The sequence below is a fragment of the Centruroides sculpturatus genome, unplaced genomic scaffold (assembly GCF_000671375.1).
Source record: "Centruroides sculpturatus isolate CEXI.00-Female unplaced genomic scaffold, Cexi_2.0 scaffold27, whole genome shotgun sequence".
Classification (NCBI taxonomy): domain Eukaryota; kingdom Metazoa; phylum Arthropoda; class Arachnida; order Scorpiones; family Buthidae; genus Centruroides; species Centruroides sculpturatus.
Genome location: NW_019384318.1, coordinates 519657 through 538574, shown reverse-complemented (window position 1 = coordinate 538574; position 18918 = coordinate 519657). Strand labels below are relative to the sequence as shown.

At 24.0% G+C, this 18918-nt stretch overlaps 1 protein-coding gene and 1 long non-coding RNA gene across 2 annotated transcripts in view; both read left to right on the top strand.

The window, feature by feature from the left end:
• Window positions 1–9346, top strand: part of LOC111624407 — a 27220-nt gene extending 17874 nt beyond the window's left edge. The window contains exons 2-3 of the long non-coding RNA XR_002756572.1: window positions 2316–2456; window positions 9195–9346. This is a non-coding gene — a long non-coding RNA (uncharacterized LOC111624407). The remainder of the gene's footprint in view (window positions 1–2315; window positions 2457–9194) is intronic.
• Window positions 9347–12809: 3463 nt separating this feature from the next.
• On the top strand, window positions 12810–18547 carry LOC111624058. Its single transcript, XM_023366841.1, has 2 exons — window positions 12810–12951; window positions 17904–18547. The coding sequence occupies exons 1-2, from the start codon at window positions 12876–12878 to the stop codon at window positions 18152–18154; spliced, it is 327 nt and encodes a 108-aa protein (XP_023222609.1). The 5' UTR covers window positions 12810–12875; the 3' UTR covers window positions 18155–18547.
• The last annotated feature ends 371 nt before the right edge of the window (window positions 18548–18918 follow it).

The following is an 18918-nucleotide window of genomic DNA, read 5'->3' as shown; positions in this document are numbered from 1 at the left end:
CGGAATAATATACAGCCTATGTCCACCCTGAGGTTCCATTCTAAATATTGGTGAAAGAATTTTTGAAATCGGATGAGTAGTTTCGGAGATTACCTGCTGCAAACAAATTTACATACATACATACATACATACAGTACATACATACATTACCTCTTTATAATATTAGTATAGATTGGTATTTATATAATGCTTAAAGAAATTGGTCTAGGAATCTCAAAGTGCTTAAAACAGCCTTGCCTTTTAATATTTTAAAGTTTAGTGTTTATATAAATCATTGTAATATAAACAAAATTTTAGAGAATCTTTAAGCTGCTAGAAATCATAAAAAAATATAATTTTATAAACATATCTATAGAAATTTTTACAAAGATGATTTATTTATTTATAATATAATAATAAATTATTTTCAAACCACCTGTGCTATATGAAAAACTTTTAAATGTCATAAGTCCACTGAACTTCATGTTATAATTATTTATAATTAAATACAAAGAAAAGTTTTTATTAGAATTTTCAATGGCTAAATTTGACAGTTCTGTTTAAAATAAGTTGACAAGTCACTTTACCTTATGATTAGATTAATTTAAATGTCAGCAGAATGTGAACTGAAATGAGACCGATTCCTCTGCACAACATCTGAGTAATTTTGTTCTACAGTATGTAATAAAGAAAAATTAGCTGTATAAATATTAATTTTGTTAACCTGAAAAACTAAATTTTCTTTAGACTTCATTAAGTAGTAGTATTTGATAAACAGATTAATCCTAATGTTTTCTTACTGATGAAAATCAGTTTGACTTTTAAAGATAAATGAAAGGAAAGAGTATTAACTTCAAAGATGAGAAATGTTTATCTTATGTATGACAGTCATTATTTCAGAAACTGTAACCCAGCACAAAATATTCCATGAAAATATTATTAGTATTTTATTTATCATTTTGTTGCCATTTATGCACATGTTATTGATTAATTTTGTGATATTGATGCCTCACACCAAATTTAAATTTAAAGGTACATTCAAAAAATAAATATGTTCAAAACTCATTTATATCAAATTTCTATGAGCATTCCAATTCAAAAACATTAGTCCTTCCATCTGTGATTTAGCATTTACTGGAGTTATTTATGGTTCTGCACTGTACTTGCACTCCAATCCTAGAGAACTCTTTTAAGTAGTAGCTTGGAAATAACAACAACTCCCTAATCTTATCATTTAAATATTGAAATTTGGAATTTGAAAAACCATTATTTACCATTGCTTCTTTTATTCTAGCAAGTTCATTGACTGGATTTTTACTAGTGAATGAGTAAAACTATGCTTGTCAAAACTATGAAATGAGAGCATAATTATCAAATTAAATATAATGGTAGAAATGTTTTCTGGACAAAGTTGATAAGTTATTTTTATGATAAGTTTACTTTTAAAATATATCAATGTATATAATTAAAATATATTTAACAAGTAAGTGAAATATATATTTAATTAAAATATATTAATAATTTAATAATTTAGTTAAATAATTTTGAATTAAGTATCTTCATTGAATGAAGATACTTAATCAAAAAATATTCAAATAAACCAATTATTTTATGTTTACATAAAAGTAAGAGTTTCTGGATTTTAATATTACTTGACTTACATAGTAAATGTGTACAAAAGAGAAAATTGTAGAAAATCAAATATGTAGGATTTGTTAAGTGAAATCTGTTAATATTTAATAGCTTATGTAAAAATTAATAAATAGAAATATGAAAGATTCAATCAATACATAAAAATTGATTAATGAAATATTCTTCAAGGATGAATCAAATTTTAATTTTACAGATATTCTAAAATCTACATTATACTCTTAAATATATTTTTCTTAATATTCATTTTATGATTAAAATATATTTTAATGACTACTGTAAAGAATTATAATGGCTTTCCTTATTTGCTAATCTTTCATTTCTGTATCAACTCATCTAAATAGCTTAGCAGGAAAAACGTTATAAAATAATTTAAAAAAAAAATGCAGTATCAGTTTACATTTAAAAATTATATATCATATTTACATTATAATAAATACATCCTTTGAATGCTTTTTTTTCTAGATCCTTGTAATATATCGCTTACCAGTTGCTCATTATACTTGTCAAAACTTTAAAAATAATGAACTTAAGGATTTTACATTATAGAAAAGGCATAGATATGATAATCTAATGCTTACTTTCATGTATACATATATTAATATTAATTATAATGTAATACAGTATATATATTGATTGTTTTCAAATTAATTTATTTTTTAAATTCATATAATTTTAATTTTCAGAAACTAGATAACTATATATAAAAGAAAAAGTGGGAAAACAAAGGAAAACAGAATCAAGGAAAGTTATGGCTTATAGAACAGTTTTTGTTCTTAGCAGTATTATTTTCTGGATTTGTTGTATAGAATGTCACCCGATACAAGGTAAGAAAAATCGTTATTAGTAGGATACTTTCCTGTAATAAATGTCTATTTTTAAAAATAAATTAAATATTATGTAATGTCTTTTTAAAAAAATTAATGAGAAATAAAAATCGATAACTGTAATATGTTAATATATTTTTCATGTTTAATTTTCTTATTTTTCTGTTAATTTTTTTTTCTACTTAATTGGATATTTTTGGTTAAAATCAAGTTTTAATTATGTAATGTGAGGTTAACAAACAAAAATTTATCGTGTCAATAATGTAAAAATAAAAATATTAAAATTCTTTAAGCATCTTTAGATGAAATATATGTTTTTTGTAATATTTTTATTACAAATTTTATATTTAATAAATAAAAAGATATGAAATAAATAATTTATGATGGTAATGTTTAAATTTTTGAGATAATTTCTTATAAATTTATAGAAAATATTTCCGTATTATTTGCTTGTCATTTTTTTTATTGCTGTCAACATACGGTTGTAGCCTCAACATCTGCAGAGACAATCATAATTTTTAATAACAGATAATGTAAATTACTGCCCTACTAACCAAAAATTAATCAACTAAAATAAAATAACTTTTTATTACAACTCGAAATAATGAAAAATTTTTCAATTCATTCATATGTGGTTTTTTTACATTAATTTTCACACTAAAACTTAATTAAGTTTTGAAATGTGATTTTTTTTTTATGTTCAATTAATTTTTTTTTGTAAAAATATTACATCTTATGAAATTATATTGATTATTTTAACATGAAGATAATTGTTAGGAATGACATCAATTTACTTTAAAAAATTATAATTTGGATCTTGCAAAAAAGTTAGTTAATAAATGGAATGTATATTTAATGGTTCATTTTTTTAATAGTGTAAACAATAAAAATATAAAATATTTTTATTTTAGAAGAAGAAGAAATTTAAAATTAACATAAGATAAACAATAAACAAAAATTGAGTAATTTGCTTGAAAATTTGTATACATCAGTGGTTATCAACCCGTGTTCCATGAAAACAAAAATAAGATATTAAAATTTTAATTGAAAATTTTTTCCAATGTACTACAACATATTACTTTATTCAGAGACAATTTCATGTTTACTATTTTATTCAGCACAATAAAATTTATTAGTTCATTGCTTCATTGTTTCGTGAGAATAGTAAACACAAAATTGTTTATTGACTTTTGAATATATTGATGCTAATGTTCTGTGTAATAAAAAGTATTCAAATAGTGTTCCATAGCATCAGAAAGGTTGAAAACCACTGATCTATATAATAAAACATTTATTTTTTCCATCAATATTTTTCTGTATTATTCAATATCTCTGTAAATATTACATGATTATTGTGGAGATAATGTTTGATATTAATAATATATAATATATTTCATTATTTGATGATTCTTTTTTCATCCTTATTGTATACAAATTAGTGTATATATATTTTATCATACTGTGTAATGTGAGTTTTAAGTTTTAATGCAATTTCAGATATATAATAAACAATAAAAAAGTGCAGGCATTTTATATTTACAAATTTTGAAATTTATTTTAAAAGTAAATGTTTCAAAATTTTTTTTTAAGATATTTATGATCATTTGTTGAACAATTTTTACATTATTCATTGTATATGATGTTTAAATCTATTATCACTGTGTTTCTTCAAATGCACAAATAAGTTGATTTAAAAGTAAATGTAGTATTTAAATGAATTTATTAAAGAGTAAAAATATTAATGAAGTATTTAAAATAAAATATAATAAAGATATATTTTCTGCTTATTCTATAGTTTAAAATATTTAATTACAAAGACATTTGAAGAGCACACAAAGAATATCCTGAATTTAAAGCTGGCTCCACACATTCAGTATTTGTTAATTGCTAAATAATTGTCTGTTTGTCTCCTTTGATTTAGCACAACATACCAATAATGAGTGAGAAATGGCAAATACCAAATATTACAGTAAATCATCCACACTATTCATTATTGGCCAAATATTTGCTCGGAATTCAATGAATACTAAATGTGTGGAACTGCCTTAAGATGCATCCTAATTTTGGAAACTTGAAAAAGTGCATCTTAAATTCAAAGTTATATGAGAATTATTTTTGATAATTTATTATCATAAATTAAATTAAATTAATCAGAAATTAAATAAGAGATGTTAAATCATCATTTTATTTGAGTTTCTGTTTTCTTTTGATAATTTAAGAAAGAAAAATAAAAAGACATTAAGCTTCTTTCTGTTTTCTAACAACAAAGTTCTGATAAATTTGTAAAGTACAACTAAAGACAAATTCTCAAACTGAACAATTATTCAATTTTAGAATTCAGCTAAATTGTTAGTTTTTCTATTACAGAAAAAATTATTGACTTACTATTTTTATTTTATTATCGATCAGACATACTATTCTTCAGTTCACGAGAGATTATCAATTAAGTTAACTAGCTTCTAAGTAAAAATAACTTCAAAGTAGCTTCAAAAATATCACAAAATTTGGTGAATCTAGCAATATTTTTTTCCAAAAGGAAAAAGTTTTAGTTTCTAAAAATACATAATGCTTAAATACAAATCAATGTGATATAATGCAGTACTGTACAGTGAACTCTTTCTGGAATGTCATCATTGGGACTTGGTTCAAGATTTTTGTTACTTTAAGAGTTATTAAAAGGTCAGAAACTAATGAATGGCATTTACAAAAGAATAAGGACAGAAAAAGAAGCATTTTTTTTTAATTGTTAACTATGTCTTAAGGTTTAGAAACATTAAATCAAAGAGGAATATTTATATATTTTTTAAATGGTTATAAGTTGTTATATAGTTTTTTGTTTTCTTTATTAAATTTTCAAGATTTTTGTTTTTAAAATAATTTTTGATGTTCAAATAAATATTTTTAAAACTGCTTTGTAAGGAAACCAAACTCTTTAATTCACTGAAAAAATATTTTTAGCTTCAAGTCATCTATAGTTTCAAAAACGACAAACTTTTCAGAGTTCATTAAGGAATAATGGAATAGAAATGTTTGAAATTCCTTTTAGAAATTTTCAATGCAGAACAAAATATTTAAATTATTTTCTAAGATAATCTTCAAATCTGATATGACAAAAAAAGTTCTTAAATTTAAAATATGATGTAAACTACATGAATTGAAAACAAAATAAAAATGTAACATAAATACAATATAAATTAAAATTGAATAATTAATGTAGATTATTAAGGCTCTTAGACTTGTTCTTTGCTGCTTATTTTGTTTCCTGTTTGATTCTATTAACAAGTTTTTCAAAGTTCAACTTGATCAGTGTTATTTTCCAGCTATTATGAAGCACTGTTGCATCTCTACTGTTAATGATATTAATATACTTTGACAAGCAATTAATATAAATTAGTTCCAATATTCTTAGAGGAAAGCCTTTTTTACATTCTTGAATAAGCACTGCTTCTAGATTTATTCATACACTGGAGGTTGGATGACACAATAACACAAGCTAGCAATATTTAGATCATTAATAAAAAGCAATAATGCACTCTTCAAAGGAAGAGGGAGAAATGAAATACTGAATTTATGAATAATTATGAATTATGGTTTTCCTAAAAGGATAATTATCCTTTCTCTTTATGATTAAGACATTAGTGGGTTTTTTACAGGGTTTAACAAAACTGTGTGTCAATATTTGAGGGGTCAAAAATAAGTTTACATATCATTCACAAAACCAAAAATTCAGCTTGTAGATCAAAAATATGAAAGAGAAAACAAATGTTTTGAATTGTCTTGAGTAACTGTCTTTAGGTTAAAAGACAGTGTTATATTTATAGTTTTCATCCACTATAATGTGTGTTTAATACATAAAAAGATTAAAATCCTCTATAAGCGTTTTTCAAAATCAACTTTATTTTTGAGATCTGTTCTGTCGTAAAAGGTACTTTTCAAATTTCTTGCCAAAGTTTTAACACTAACATTGTCACCTTTTTAAAGTAATTCTGTATTTTTTAAGCTTATATCCTTGGATTGAGATAAATAAATTTTGCCTAATTATGCCCAACTGTAATAAATATAAATAAAGCTTTATCCATTTTAATATTTTGCAATATCCATCTAAAAAAATAGTTGGAAATTTTTTCTGTTTAAATGTACTTTGAATAACATATTATTTTTTACAAAATTAAATAGAATCTTTTACAAGAATTGCTCAAAATGTTTTCAGATGTGGACATTTACATCTTATAAAAATAATTGAAACTCAATACTTGTATTACAACAAATTCAGTTTTCATGTATTCAAACAAAATTTCAACATTTAAAATAAAGCTTCAGTTAGTATGTGCTGGTAACAAAGATGTGAAAAACAAACAGCATTGTCAGTTCATTAGCAAATAGCATTGATGGGAGATCCAAAATTGGTTTTTGATTTTATTTATTTATTTTTTAACAGGCCACATCTCAAGAATGAAGCAGATTTTGAAAAATATTTATTCTACAGAGAATTTTAATATTATTTTTGACACTAGAATCTATCCCTAAAATATTATCATGTTATTTGTTATACCCTGTATATTGGAGAATTGATATTACTTATTAAATGTTACTTCTCTTCTATATCTATTTAATTATTGAGTATATATTTCTAAAAATATTATGGGAAGTAACAAATAGTTTTTACAATATTACCATCATTATTAAGCACCAGTTTTGCATATTTTGCATTTCATTTTTGCAAATCTTTATGAAGTGGGAGGATCAAAAATATATTCCACGATGCCAGGGAGCCATTACTCAAAATTTTAGAGGAATATTTTTGCATTATATTTAAAGTTTGATCATATTTTGCGTATTTTAAATAATTGGGCAAATTTTGACATATTTGAGATTTTACAGCAAATTAAAGTTTGAGAAAAAAACTGACAAATGGCTAGGAAAAAATACTTATTATGGAATTTATTTCAGTGTTTTGTATGAAGGATACCGAAATCACGCATACTGTAGCATGCCGTTTATTGGGAGAAGCAACTCTAGCTGATTCTGATTTGCTAAGAGAGTTAACACCTGTAAATCTAGCAGTGCTCAAACATGTTTCAATCACTACATGTAACATGGGGCATTCATTTAGCTTCAAAAAGGGTATGTCAGAAGATCAATGGCACAGACTAATAACTAAAACTTGCAGAAGATGCTGGCTTGTCGTGTGGATTTTGTAGATGAAAACTGTGAACAAAAATTCAGAAATTGTTGGTTTAAATTATAAATGTAAATTAAGATATAAAAACAAAAGTTTTTATTGTGAATTCTTTTTTATTGCCAGATATGCACGTTTTGGATTAAAAACTTGCATAAAAATCTGATGTTTAATCATTGCATTTAACATTTTTGTTATTCAAAAATATGATTACAATTATTATTTTAATTGAATCCGAGATTATTTTAATTAGAAGATTGAGTATCCTGCTTAGAAATTGTTGACGTTGTTCAGAAGCAGATGTTTTGATGGAAGTTTTTAGTAATGAACCGAGAATATAGTTTATCATTGTAAATTAAACAAACTTCTTAAAGTAATTAAAATTGAGTAGGAATGTGACTAAAAATAAATTTGAATTTAGTTTCTCACTTAAGAAATCAAATAACTTGATTAGTCACTTAATCAAATTATTTTATTTTGTTGGAGATTGTTATAAAAATTCTTACATAATTAAGTTTAAATGGCAATTAGAACATCTATAGGTTTTACTGTATAAATTGAATTCTTGAACTTGTTAAATATTAGTTAATGTTAATAGTAAAAGATGGAATTTATAAATTGTTTAAGTGTTGTTGTGTTTATATAAAGATTTTTATGTAATAAATGTAGCAAGAATGATTAAACTTATTCAAAAGTTAATGGCTTTAAAAACCATTGTAACATTCTTTTTCTTTAAAAAACTCGGCTGATCATTTTAGTGCATTGAAAAACACAGAAGAGACCAAAATGTTTTCATTTTTCATCATGTCCATTCACCAGGAACAGTAGTTGTCCATTGCAAAGATTGTCTCTGCAATGGAAGACTGCTGTTCTGGTGGTTGGACAAGACAAAAAATGAGAACATTATAGAATAATTATTATGGAAATGGATGTATACTATTCTTATTTTTGGTTAATAAAAATCAATGAGAGACCATTCTTGACTTCTAAGTTGTATTGTTGGTTATTGTATGAAAGTTGCTCAAGGATTGGTTTTCTCTATTGTGGAAAAAAAAAAGAAAAAAGTGTAGTTGCCTGAATAGGGATTTGGTCTTCCATCTGAATGCATTGCAATAAAAGATAATTTTAGAAGTTGATTAAGTGGTCTTGTTTTTTTAAAGACAGATATAATAAAAAAAGATGTGATAAAAATTGTTAATGGTCTCTCATTGATTTTTATTAACCAAAAATAAGAAGCCATTTTAGTCTCTTTTATATATTTAAAAATTTTTTCTCTTATTTTTATTATTATTAAATAATAATTTCAGGAACACTGTTGATTGGTTACATACACTTTATTATATAAAAAGAAAATGCATTTCGGGTCATTTGCCCCTCTTTGGTTCTTATTATATATATCCTCGATATGTATAATGATTGAACAGCCTGAAATGCATTTCTTTTTTATATAATATTTTCAATTAATTTTTACTATAAATAAGATTTTACCAATATTTTATAATGTTTCTAATGAACTTCTATTGATATCTGTAGTAAAATTTAAATATTTTCAATTTTAGATACAAGTTTGCCGTTTGATGATTTAACAGGCCATGCTGTAATACCATCGTTGTTATCTGTATGTTTCCTAATATCTGTTGTTGCCATATTAGGTTTTTGTGTTTGTTGTTCTAATCGTAACTTAAAGGTCAGTTGAAACATTTATTATGTATTTTTATGAATATATATTTAGTTAAATATCTAATCTAGTATAAATTGCATTCACATTTTAATTCTATTTAAAAGAATTAATTTTATTAAAAAAAAATTAGTTAAATGTAGTTTCTATTGATCAGAAAAAACAAAATTTGTATAATTTCAGTGAATAATCAATTATAACAATGTAATATTGAACGCGCAATTATTTATATCTCACTAACCTTATGAAGCTTTGCAAAAGTTTTAACTTACGACAAACGTTTTTGATATTGGTTTTATGCTCACGGAAGTGTTAGGAATCGCTCAGACAACACCTCCATGAGCATAAAACCGATATTTAGAAGAAGAAAAGCAGTACTGCCTTAGCTATATATGCCAGTGAAAACAACATTACACCCGAATTATATTAGTTGACCATGATCTGGCAAATTCAGCAGATACACCAGCCTAGGAAGTTGGAGGCATTAGAAATCTTTAAAGCAGAATTCTAAGGCTTTTCAATTAGTTTTAAGGATGAAAAACTACTCTCGACGGTGTGGCAGGCTATGTATGACTCAGCATTATAATTGCCAATGCAGGAGCACATTGTTATAGGTTTAAATTTAAAAGAAAATTAGAACATATCGAAAACGGAAATAGAATGGAAATGCACCAAAAAAGGTTTTCTCTAATAGAATTCCAACTGAAGAAGGTCCTAAGGTGGATCAAAAATGTTCATGGTACATAATTTAAAACTTTTGCAAAGCTTCATAAGGTTAGTGAGATATATATATCAATGCTTTGTTTTTTAAGATGGATTTTATCGCGCAGTTATTTATTGTGACATTGTCACAATACCGGGCTGCAAGTTTTAATCATATTCTTAATTTATTCAATTTAAAATGTATGTTCTCTATATTAAATTTGTAGTGTCTTGCCTCTGTACATCATACTTTTCCTGATAACAACAGTCATGCTACCTGGTCTCAATTTTCATCTATCTAACACTGTTTTCGAGATTAAGGAAGGACAGACTGACGGATGACATAACTTTTTAAAATTGCAGCCCAATGATTTAAAATAATTTATATATTTTACTTGTATAAATTTGAAAAATTATATTATCATGTAGCTTACAATTAATATAATTAATTATGAATAATTAAAATGCAATAAAAATTAAAATAATAAACAAAATATACTTAAGAAAATGTGTTAAAATTTACCTTATTCAAAATTCTTAAATATGTAATCATATATTACAATGGATAACTCTGAATGTTTCTCCTAATTTTGAAAGAAAGAATTCTAAAAAAATATATTTTTGGTTTTTATTTATTTATGCCGGTAGGCCAGGCATGGCCAACATACGGCCCATGGGCCAGATCCGGCCCATGTAATGAATTTATGTGGCCTGAAATTAATCTTTCAATAACAGCTATTTAACTTCCAATAATTGGTCGAATGGATTCATGATACTTCTTTATTTTTTAATAAAAATTCCATCGTAGAGATTTACAACTTTTGTACTNTATAGAAATTTTTACAAAGATGATTTATTTATTTATAATATAATAATAAATTATTTTCAAACCACCTGTGCTATATGAAAAACTTTTAAATGTCATAAGTCCACTGAACTTCATGTTATAATTATTTATAATTAAATACAAAGAAAAGTTTTTATTAGAATTTTCAATGGCTAAATTTGACAGTTCTGTTTAAAATAAGTTGACAAGTCACTTTACCTTATGATTAGATTAATTTAAATGTCAGCAGAATGTGAACTGAAATGAGACCGATTCCTCTGCACAACATCTGAGTAATTTTGTTCTACAGTATGTAATAAAGAAAAATTAGCTGTATAAATATTAATTTTGTTAACCAGAAAAACTAAATTTTCTTTAGACTTCATTAAGTAGTAGTATTTGATAAACAGATTAATCCTAATGTTTTCTTACTGATGAAAATCAGTTTGACTTTTAAAGATAAATGAAAGGAAAGAGTATTAACTTCAAAGATGAGAAATGTTTATCTTATGTATGACAGTCATTATTTCAGAAACTGTAACCCAGCACAAAATATTCCATGAAAATATTATTAGTATTTTATTTATCATTTTGTTGCCATTTATGCACATGTTATTGATTAATTTTGTGATATTGATGCCTCACACCAAATTTAAATTTAAAGGTACATTCAAAAAATAAATATGTTCAAAACTCATTTATATCAAATTTCTATGAGCATTCCAATTCAAAAACATTAGTCCTTCCATCTGTGATTTAGCATTTACTGGAGTTATTTATGGTTCTACACTGTACTTGCACTCCAATCCTAGAGAACTCTTTTAAGTAGTAGCTTGGAAATAACAACAACTCCCTAATCTTATCATTTAAATATTGAAATTTGGAATTTGAAAAACCATTATTTACCATTGCTTCTTTTATTCTAGCAAGTTCATTGACTGGATTTTTACTAGTGAATGAGTAAAACTATGCTTGTCAAAACTATGAAATGAGAGCATAATTATCAAATTAAATATAATGGTAGAAATGTTTTCTGGACAAAGTTGATAAGTTATTTTTATGATAAGTTTACTTTTAAAATATATCAATGTATATAATTAAAATATATTTAACAAGTAAGTGAAATATATATTTAATTAAAATATATTAATAATTTAATAATTTAGTTAAATAATTTTGAATTAAGTATCTTCATTGAATGAAGATACTTAATCAAAAAATATTCAAATAAACCAATTATTTTATGTTTACATAAAAGTAAGAGTTTCTGGATTTTAATATTACTTGACTTACATAGTAAATGTGTACAAAAGAGAAAATTGTAGAAAATCAAATATGTAGGATTTGTTAAGTGAAATCTGTTAATATTTAATAGCTTATGTAAAAATTAATAAATAGAAATATGAAAGATTCAATCAATACATAAAAATTGATTAATGAAATATTCTTCAAGGATGAATCAAATTTTATTTTTACAGATATTCTAAAATCTACATTATACTCTTAAATATATTTTTCTTAATATTCATTTTATGATTAAAATATATTTTAATGACTACTGTAAAGAATTATAATGGCTTTCCTTATTTGCTAATCTTTCATTTCTGTATCAACTCATCTAAATAGCTTAGCAGGAAAAACGTTATAAAATAATTAAAAAAAAAAATGCAGTATCAGTTTACATTTAAAAATTATATATCATATTTACATTATAATAAATACATCCTTTGAATGCTTTTTTTTCTAGATCCTTGTAATATATCGCTTACCAGTTGCTCATTATACTTGTCAAAACTTTAAAAATAATGAACTTAAGGATTTTACATTATAGAAAAGGCATAGATATGATAATCTAATGCTTACTTTCATGTATACATATATTAATATTAATTATAATGTAATACAGTATATATATTGATTGTTTTCAAATTAATTTATTTTTTTAAATTCATATAATTTTAATTTTCAGAAACTAGATAACTATATATAAAAGAAAAAGTGGGAAAACAAAGGAAAACAGAATCAAGGAAAGTTATGGCTTATAGAACAGTTTTTGTTCTTAGCAGTATTATTTTCTGGATTTGTTGTATAGAATGTCACCCGATACAAGGTAAGAAAAATCGTTATTAGTAGGATACTTTCCTGTAATAAATGTCTATTTTTAAAAATAAATTAAATATTATGTAATGTCTTTTTAAAAAAATTAATGAGAAATAAAAATCGATAACTGTAATATGTTAATATATTTTTCATGTTTAATTTTCTTATTTTTCTGTTAATTTTTTTTTCTACTTAATTGGATATTTTTGGTTAAAATCAAGTTTTAATTATGTAATGTGAGGTTAACAAACAAAAATTTATCGTGTCAATAATGTAAAAATAAAAATATTAAAATTCTTTAAGCATCTTTAGATGAAATATATGTTTTTTGTAATATTTTTATTACAAATTTTATATTTAATAAATAAAAAGATATGAAATAAATAATTTATGATGGTAATGTTTAAATTTTTGAGATAATTTCTTATAAATTTATAGAAAATATTTCCGTATTATTTGCTTGTCATTTTTTTTATTGCTGTCAACATACGGTTGTAGCCTCAACATCTGCAGAGACAATCATAATTTTTAATAACAGATAATGTAAATTACTGCCCTACTAACCAAAAATTAATCAACTAAAATAAAATAACTTTTTATTACAACTCGAAATAATGAAAAATTTTTCAATTCATTCATATGTGGTTTTTTTACATTAATTTTCACACTAAAACTTAATTAAGTTTTGAAATGTGATTTTTTTTTTTTATGTTCAATTAATTTTTTTTTGTAAAAATATTACATCTTATGAAATTATATTGATTATTTTAACATGAAGATAATTGTTAGGAATGACATCAATTTACTTTAAAAAATTATAATTTGGATCTTGCAAAAAAGTTAGTTAATAAATGGAATGTATATTTAATGGTTCATTTTTTTAATAGTGTAAACAATAAAAATATAAAATATTTTTATTTTAGAAGAAGAAGAAATTTAAAATTAACATAAGATAAACAATAAACAAAAATTGAGTAATTTGCTTGAAAATTTGTATACATCAGTGGTTATCAACCCGTGTTCCATGAAAACAAAAATAAGATATTAAAATTTTAATTGAAAATTTTTTCCAATGTACTACAACATATTACTTTATTCAGAGACAATTTCATGTTTACTATTTTATTCAGCACAATAAAATTTATTAGTTCATTGCTTCATTGTTTCGTGAGAATAGTAAACACAAAATTGTTTATTGACTTTTGAATATATTGATGCTAATGTTCTGTGTAATAAAAAGTATTCAAATAGTGTTCCATAGCATCAGAAAGGTTGAAAACCACTGATCTATATAATAAAACATTTATTTTTTCCATCAATATTTTTCTGTATTATTCAATATCTCTGTAAATATTACATGATTATTGTGGAGATAATGTTTGATATTAATAATATATAATATATTTCATTATTTGATGATTCTTTTTTCATCCTTATTGTATACAAATTAGTGTATATATATTTTATCATACTGTGTAATGTGAGTTTTAAGTTTTAATGCAATTTCAGATATATAATAAACAATAAAAAAGTGCAGGCATTTTATATTTACAAATTTTGAAATTTATTTTAAAAGTAAATGTTTCAAAATTTTTTTTTAAGATATTTATGATCATTTGTTGAACAATTTTTACATTATTCATTGTATATGATGTTTAAATCTATTATCACTGTGTTTCTTCAAATGCACAAATAAGTTGATTTAAAAGTAAATGTAGTATTTAAATGAATTTATTAAAGAGTAAAAATATTAATGAAGTATTTAAAATAAAATATAATAAAGATATATTTTCTGCTTATTCTATAGTTTAAAATATTTAATTACAAAGACATTTGAAGAGCACACAAAGAATATCCTGAATTTAAAGCTGGCTCCACACATTCAGTATTTGTTAATTGCTAAATAATTGTCTGTTTGTCTCCTTTGATTTAGCACAACATACCAATAATGAGTGAGAAATGGCAAATACCAAATATTACAGTAAATCATCCACACTATTCATTATTGGCCAAATATTTGCTCGGAATTCAATGAATACTAAATGTGTGGAACTGCCTTAAGATGCATCCTAATTTTGGAAACTTGAAAAAGTGCATCTTAAATTCAAAGTTATATGAGAATTATTTTTGATAATTTATTATCATAAATTAAATTAAATTAATCAGAAATTAAATAAGAGATGTTAAATCATCATTTTATTTGAGTTTCTGTTTTCTTTTGATAATTTAAGAAAGAAAAATAAAAAGACATTAAGCTTCTTTCTGTTTTCTAACAACAAAGTTCTGATAAATTTGTAAAGTACAACTAAAGACAAATTCTCAAACTGAACAATTATTCAATTTTAGAATTCAGCTAAATTGTTAGTTTTTCTATTACAGAAAAAATTATTGACTTACTATTTTTATTTTATTATCGATCAGACATACTATTCTTCAGTTCACGAGAGATTATCAATTAAGTTAACTAGCTTCTAAGTAAAAATAACTTCAAAGTAGCTTCAAAAATATCACAAAATTTGGTGAATCTAGCAATATTTTTTTCCAAAAGGAAAAAGTTTTAGTTTCTAAAAATACATAATGCTTAAATACAAATCAATGTGATATAATGCAGTACTGTACAGTGAACTCTTTCTGGAATGTCATCATTGGGACTTGGTTCAAGATTTTTGTTACTTTAAGAGTTATTAAAAGGTCAGAAACTAATGAATGGCATTTACAAAAGAATAAGGACAGAAAAAGAAGCATTTTTTTTTAATTGTTAACTATGTCTTAAGGTTTAGAAACATTAAATCAAAGAGGAATATTTATATATTTTTTAAATGGTTATAAGTTGTTATATAGTTTTTTGTTTTCTTTATTAAATTTTCAAGATTTTTGTTTTTAAAATAATTTTTGATGTTCAAATAAATATTTTTAAAACTGCTTTGTAAGGAAACCAAACTCTTTAATTCACTGAAAAAATATTTTTAGCTTCAAGTCATCTATAGTTTCAAAAACGACAAACTTTTCAGAGTTCATTAAGGAATAATGGAATAGAAATGTTTGAAATTCCTTTTAGAAATTTTCAATGCAGAACAAAATATTTAAATTATTTTCTAAGATAATCTTCAAATCTGATATGACAAAAAAAGTTCTTAAATTTAAAATATGATGTAAACTACATGAATTGAAAACAAAATAAAAATGTAACATAAATACAATATAAATTAAAATTGAATAATTAATGTAGATTATTAAGGCTCTTAGACTTGTTCTTTGCTGCTTATTTTGTTTCCTGTTTGATTCTATTAACAAGTTTTTCAAAGTTCAACTTGATCAGTGTTATTTTCCAGCTATTATGAAGCACTGTTGCATCTCTACTGTTAATGATATTAATATACTTTGACAAGCAATTAATATAAATTAGTTCCAATATTCTTAGAGGAAAGCCTTTTTTACATTCTTGAATAAGCACTGCTTCTAGATTTATTCATACACTGGAGGTTGGATGACACAATAACACAAGCTAGCAATATTTAGATCATTAATAAAAAGCAATAATGCACTCTTCAAAGGAAGAGGGAGAAATGAAATACTGAATTTATGAATAATTATGAATTATGGTTTTCCTAAAAGGATAATTATCCTTTCTCTTTATGATTAAGACATTAGTGGGTTTTTTACAGGGTTTAACAAAACTGTGTGTCAATATTTGAGGGGTCAAAAATAAGTTTACATATCATTCACAAAACCAAAAATTCAGCTTGTAGATCAAAAATATGAAAGAGAAAACAAATGTTTTGAATTGTCTTGAGTAACTGTCTTTAGGTTAAAAGACAGTGTTATATTTATAGTTTTCATCCACTATAATGTGTGTTTAATACATAAAAAGATTAAAATCCTCTATAAGCGTTTTTCAAAATCAACTTTATTTTTGAGATCTGTTCTGTCGTAAAAGGTACTTTTCAAATTTCTTGCCAAAGTTTTAACACTAACATTGTCACCTTTTTAAAGTAATTCTGTATTTTTTAAGCTTATATCCTTGGATTGAGATAAATAAATTTTGCCTAATTATGCCCAACTGTAATAAATATAAATAAAGCTTTATCCATTTTAATATTTTGCAATATCCATCTAAAAAAATAGTTGGAAATTTTTTCTGTTTAAATGTACTTTGAATAACATATTATTTTTTACAAAATTAAATAGAATCTTTTACAAGAATTGCTCAAAATGTTTTCAGATGTGGACATTTACATCTTATAAAAATAATTGAAACTCAATACTTGTATTACAACAAATTCAGTTTTCATGTATTCAAACAAAATTTCAACATTTAAAATAAAGCTTCAGTTAGTATGTGCTGGTAACAAAGATGTGAAAAACAAACAGCATTGTCAGTTCATTAGCAAATAGCATTGATGGGAGATCCAAAATTGGTTTTTGATTTTATTTATTTATTTTTTAACAGGCCACATCTCAAGAATGAAGCAGATTTTGAAAAATATTTATTCTACAGAGAATTTTAATATTATTTTTGACACTAGAATCTATCCCTAAAATATTATCATGTTATTTGTTATACCCTGTATATTGGAGAATTGATATTACTTATTAAATGTTACTTCTCTTCTATATCTATTTAATTATTGAGTATATATTTCTAAAAATATTATGGGAAGTAACAAATAGTTTTTACAATATTACCATCATTATTAAGCACCAGTTTTGCATATTTTGCATTTCATTTTTGCAAATCTTTATGAAGTGGGAGGATCAAAAATATATTCCACGATGCCAGGGAGCCATTACTCAAAATTTTAGAGGAATATTTTTGCATTATATTTAAAGTTTGATCATATTTTGCGTATTTTAAATAATTGGGCAAATTTTGACATATTTGAGATTTTACAGCAAATTAAAGTTTGAGAAAAAAACTGACAAATGGCTAGGAAAAAATACTTATTATGGAATTTATTTCAGTGTTTTGTATGAAGGATACCGAAATCACGCATACTGTAGCATGCCGTTTATTGGGAGAAGCAACTCTAGCTGATTCTGATTTGCTAAGAGAGTTAACACCTGTAAATCTAGCAGTGCTCAAACATGTTTCAATCACTACATGTAACATGGGGCATTCATTTAGCTTCAAAAAGGGTATGTCAGAAGATCAATGGCACAGACTAATAACTAAAACTTGCAGAAGATGCTGGCTTGTCGTGTGGATTTTGTAGATGAAAACTGTGAACAAAAATTCAGAAATTGTTGGTTTAAATTATAAATGTAAATTAAGATATAAAAACAAAAGTTTTTATTGTGAATTCTTTTTTATTGCCAGATATGCACGTTTTGGATTAAAAACTTGCATAAAAATCTGATGTTTAATCATTGCATTTAACATTTTTGTTATTCAAAAATATGATTACAATTATTATTTTAATTGAATCCGAGATTATTTTAATTAGAAGATTGAGTATCCTGCTTAGAAATTGTTGACGTTGTTCAGAAGCAGATGTTTTGATGGAAGTTTTTAGTAATGAACCGAGAATATAGTTTATCATTGTAAATTAAACAAACTTCTTAAAGTAATTAAAATTGAGTAGGAATGTGACTAAAAATAAATTTGAATTTAGTTTCTCACTTAAGAAATCAAATAACTTGATTAGTCACTTAATCAAATTATTTTATTTTGTTGGAGATTGTTATAAAAATTCTTACATAATTAAGTTTAAATGGCAATTAGAACATCTATAGGTTTTACTGTATAAATTGAATTCTTGAACTTGTTAAATATTAGTTAATGTTAATAGTAAAAGATGGAATTTATAAATTGTTTAAGTGTTGTTGTGTTTATATAAAGATTTTTATGTAATAAATGTAGCAAGAATGATTAAACTTATTCAAAAGTTAATGGCTTTAAAAACCATTGTAACATTCTTTTTCTTTAAAAAACTCGGCTGATCATTTTAGTGCATTGAAAAACACAGAAGAGACCAAA

Bases quoted from the DNA above. Each gene is read 5' to 3' on its own strand.
- LOC111624058 (XM_023366841.1), top strand. From the start codon at position 12,876: ATGGCTTATAGAACAGTTTTTGTTCTTAGCAGTATTATTTTCTGGATT. The intron at 12,952-17,903 runs GTAAGAAAAATC...AATTTATTTCAG, and splicing joins AGAATGTCACCCGATACAAG to TGTTTTGTATGAAGGATACC.